At 30.4% G+C, this 2,802-nt stretch overlaps 1 protein-coding gene across 1 annotated transcript in view; it reads left to right on the top strand.

Moving 5' to 3' along the window:
- LOC110036577 (transcription factor bHLH52-like) overlaps positions 1–237 on the top strand; it is a gene marked incomplete at its 3' end in the record, with an annotated part of 1,210 nt that extends 973 nt beyond the window's left edge. Inside the window, 1 exon segment of the mRNA XM_020741054.1 lies at positions 173–237. Coding sequence (XP_020596713.1) covers positions 173–237 — 65 coding nt within the window.
- Between the last annotated feature and the right edge of the window lie 2,565 nt (positions 238–2,802).

Raw genomic sequence — 2,802 nt, 5'->3', positions numbered from 1 at the left:
TATTTGTTGCTATTATTCAATTGCAGTATGATTTATGCTTCTTGGGCGATCGGGAGTCAACTATGCAAATTGACAATTTAATAGTTTTAATTAAATATTGCAATTGCGATTAATAAAATATATTATTTATAAATTGATGTTAATTTGTAGGCGTGCAAAAGTGTGGAAGAAGAGCATTGGTTGGGATCAATGGTTGTCCAAGAAAAGTTGTCAGCTATGGAAATGTGTGTGGTGCCAGAAGAGATAGTGGATGAATTTGTGGTTGATCCTCAACTTAAATCTTGTCTGTTTACGGGACAAGTTTAGAGTCTACTATGAAGCCTTACAAAAAATGAGATTTTACTTCCTTTTTTTATTTTTTATCAGTTGTTAAGTCATTTGTTTTGTAAATATTTGATCTCTGTCTTTTATTTTTTTTATTGTTTTGGACAGTAGTCAATAATCATGTATGATTTACTTTTATCATTTGAAATAGAAAGAGATATGGGTGTTTTTTTTATGTTGAAATGCTCGACTTTCATGTAATGAATATAAATATGTAGAAAGATCAAATGTTAAAATCCTTTATATACTTGATTATATATATATATGAATATCGTATCAAAAATCAATTTTATACTTTGAACAATAGTCCAAAATAAAATTAAGGTCATACATAAAGAAATATTATTATAGCAAACAATGGAGATTGTTATCTTAAATTATTTAAAAAATATTATAATATATGATTTTTTTACTATGGTATTCTATGATGATAGATAGCTTAAAGATAAAACAATGTCTGGAAAAATGATAGTTTTACTGGATTATATCATTTGTGTTTTGAAATTCTATAAACAGCTTTAAAATGACAACTATGCATGGTTGATAGTCAAAAAAAAAATGCCAAAACCTTAGCTCAACCAATGAGCTACTCTCTATCTCAACAGTACGTAGAAAGAAAGCCACAACCATGGCACAGACCAACGATATGTCAATGTTCAAATAAAGAGTTATAAATTCAAGACTATTAAGCTGGGTAAAAAATGAAAGCAATCTACTCATCATCATCATCAGTCTTATCCCAACTATTTAAGGTCAGCATTATGAAACATGATTTAAAACATTTTTGATTTTGGGTGATGTCCCGAGTTTTAACCCTATTCTGCATGAATAATTTTGCACTAATGTCCAAAATAAAGATGACTTACCCTAACAATAGGGTTGTTCCTCCTCTCATGGCAAATGCACTTGTCCTGCAAAAAATAAAAAGAAAAAATTCTTTAAGAAAATACAAAATAAACATTTCAATCCAAATAAAAGAACTTCTAGAAAAAAGATTAATAATAAAGATAATAACAAAATAAGATGTTGGATTTGCAAACAAGAAAGACATTACTCTAATAAATGTCCCCCAAAAAGTAAAATAATTCATGTAAAATATGTAGCTATTATCGAAGAAAATAACCTAGAACCTATCTTCAATTTTTCTGATATTGAAAGTGAAAACCTCCTTCAAGCTATATGGTCCTTATGAGAAATCATTTTGGAGCCTCCATATGTTGGTCTTTGTCCTCCTAGCCAAAGGTTGGGGACTTGGGACCAACCACATGAGCCTTCAAAAGAGTTAGGAAGTGTGTTTTTGGCTTCCAAGGGGAGATAAGTCAATTTAGGTAAATGGATGGTTTTCAAAGTGCTAAGGAGTTTGAGTTGAGTGTAAGACCAAGCCACCTAGGGTTGTCCAAAGGCTTCATAATCTTATAGGAACTCATTCTTGGGACTTCACATGTTGTTCACAACCATCTCAAGTGATAGATGAGGACTTGTCTCCACCCATGTGGGACTCCACAAAAAAGTCAAGAAGTGTTTAGAATTTCTATGGGGGTAGGTTCCATCATTATTCCTCTAAGATTGTCAACAAGAAAGTCCTATGACTATATTCTAAGCTTCTAAAGAAAAGAATTAAACCTCATCAAAAATGATGTCAACACTCCCATTGGATTGTACATAATCTTCACCATCAGTCTCATGTGTTGCATTAGAGATAATTAAAATCTTGGAGCATCAATCTAAACTCTATCACTTTTAGTTTTAGTCATCAAGTAGGACTTATAAACTTGTGAGAGCTAAACTATTTGATGGATTCAATTTAACTTTTATCATTTATTCATTGACTATGACATTGGCCAAAAGTTTTAAAATACATTAAAATTCATGTCAATATTAATTCAATCTTCTCAATAAATGATTATGGTTATTGAGTAAGATTTTTGTTAAAATTATAGGACAATGATCATACTTCATGATAGATTCATATGCTTAAAAAAGAGTAATGTGACATTCGAAAATAAAAAATTAAGTAATAACAATATAGAGGTTCAACAAATTCAAAATCTAACTAATTTTCTAGCTAGACCATTATGTGTTGCCAGGTTGACTTCCATATCGCTCTATCTTAAGTGATGGCTTCTTTCTTTAACCATTTAAGAAATCACTTAGAAATGTGCAACATTGACAAGATTGATTTTAGATGATAATCAATGACAAACCAACAAAATGGGCTTGAAAATATATGACCATTGTCACTTTGCAAAGGTGATGAGTGTGAAGTCAAGTTTTTCCTTGATGGGATAGTATAACTTGGCTCTAAAAATAACTTACATAGTATTTTGGTCATTGATTCCTTCAATCTTGGTGAATGTGAACTAATGTTTTATATATCAAAACAAACTAGAAAATTTGATAGGTTCAACATTAGATTGATTATAGGTGTGATTGTATTCATATGAAAACCCCTCTCCATGTCAAATTAGCAGAATATGC

The sequence above is a fragment of the Phalaenopsis equestris genome, unplaced genomic scaffold (genome assembly GCF_001263595.1).
Source record: "Phalaenopsis equestris unplaced genomic scaffold, ASM126359v1 Scaffold208818, whole genome shotgun sequence".
In the NCBI taxonomy this organism is placed as follows: domain Eukaryota; kingdom Viridiplantae; phylum Streptophyta; class Magnoliopsida; order Asparagales; family Orchidaceae; genus Phalaenopsis; species Phalaenopsis equestris.
The sequence above is the reverse complement of the archived record's forward strand: the minus strand, read 5'-3'. Positions and strand labels throughout refer to the sequence as shown.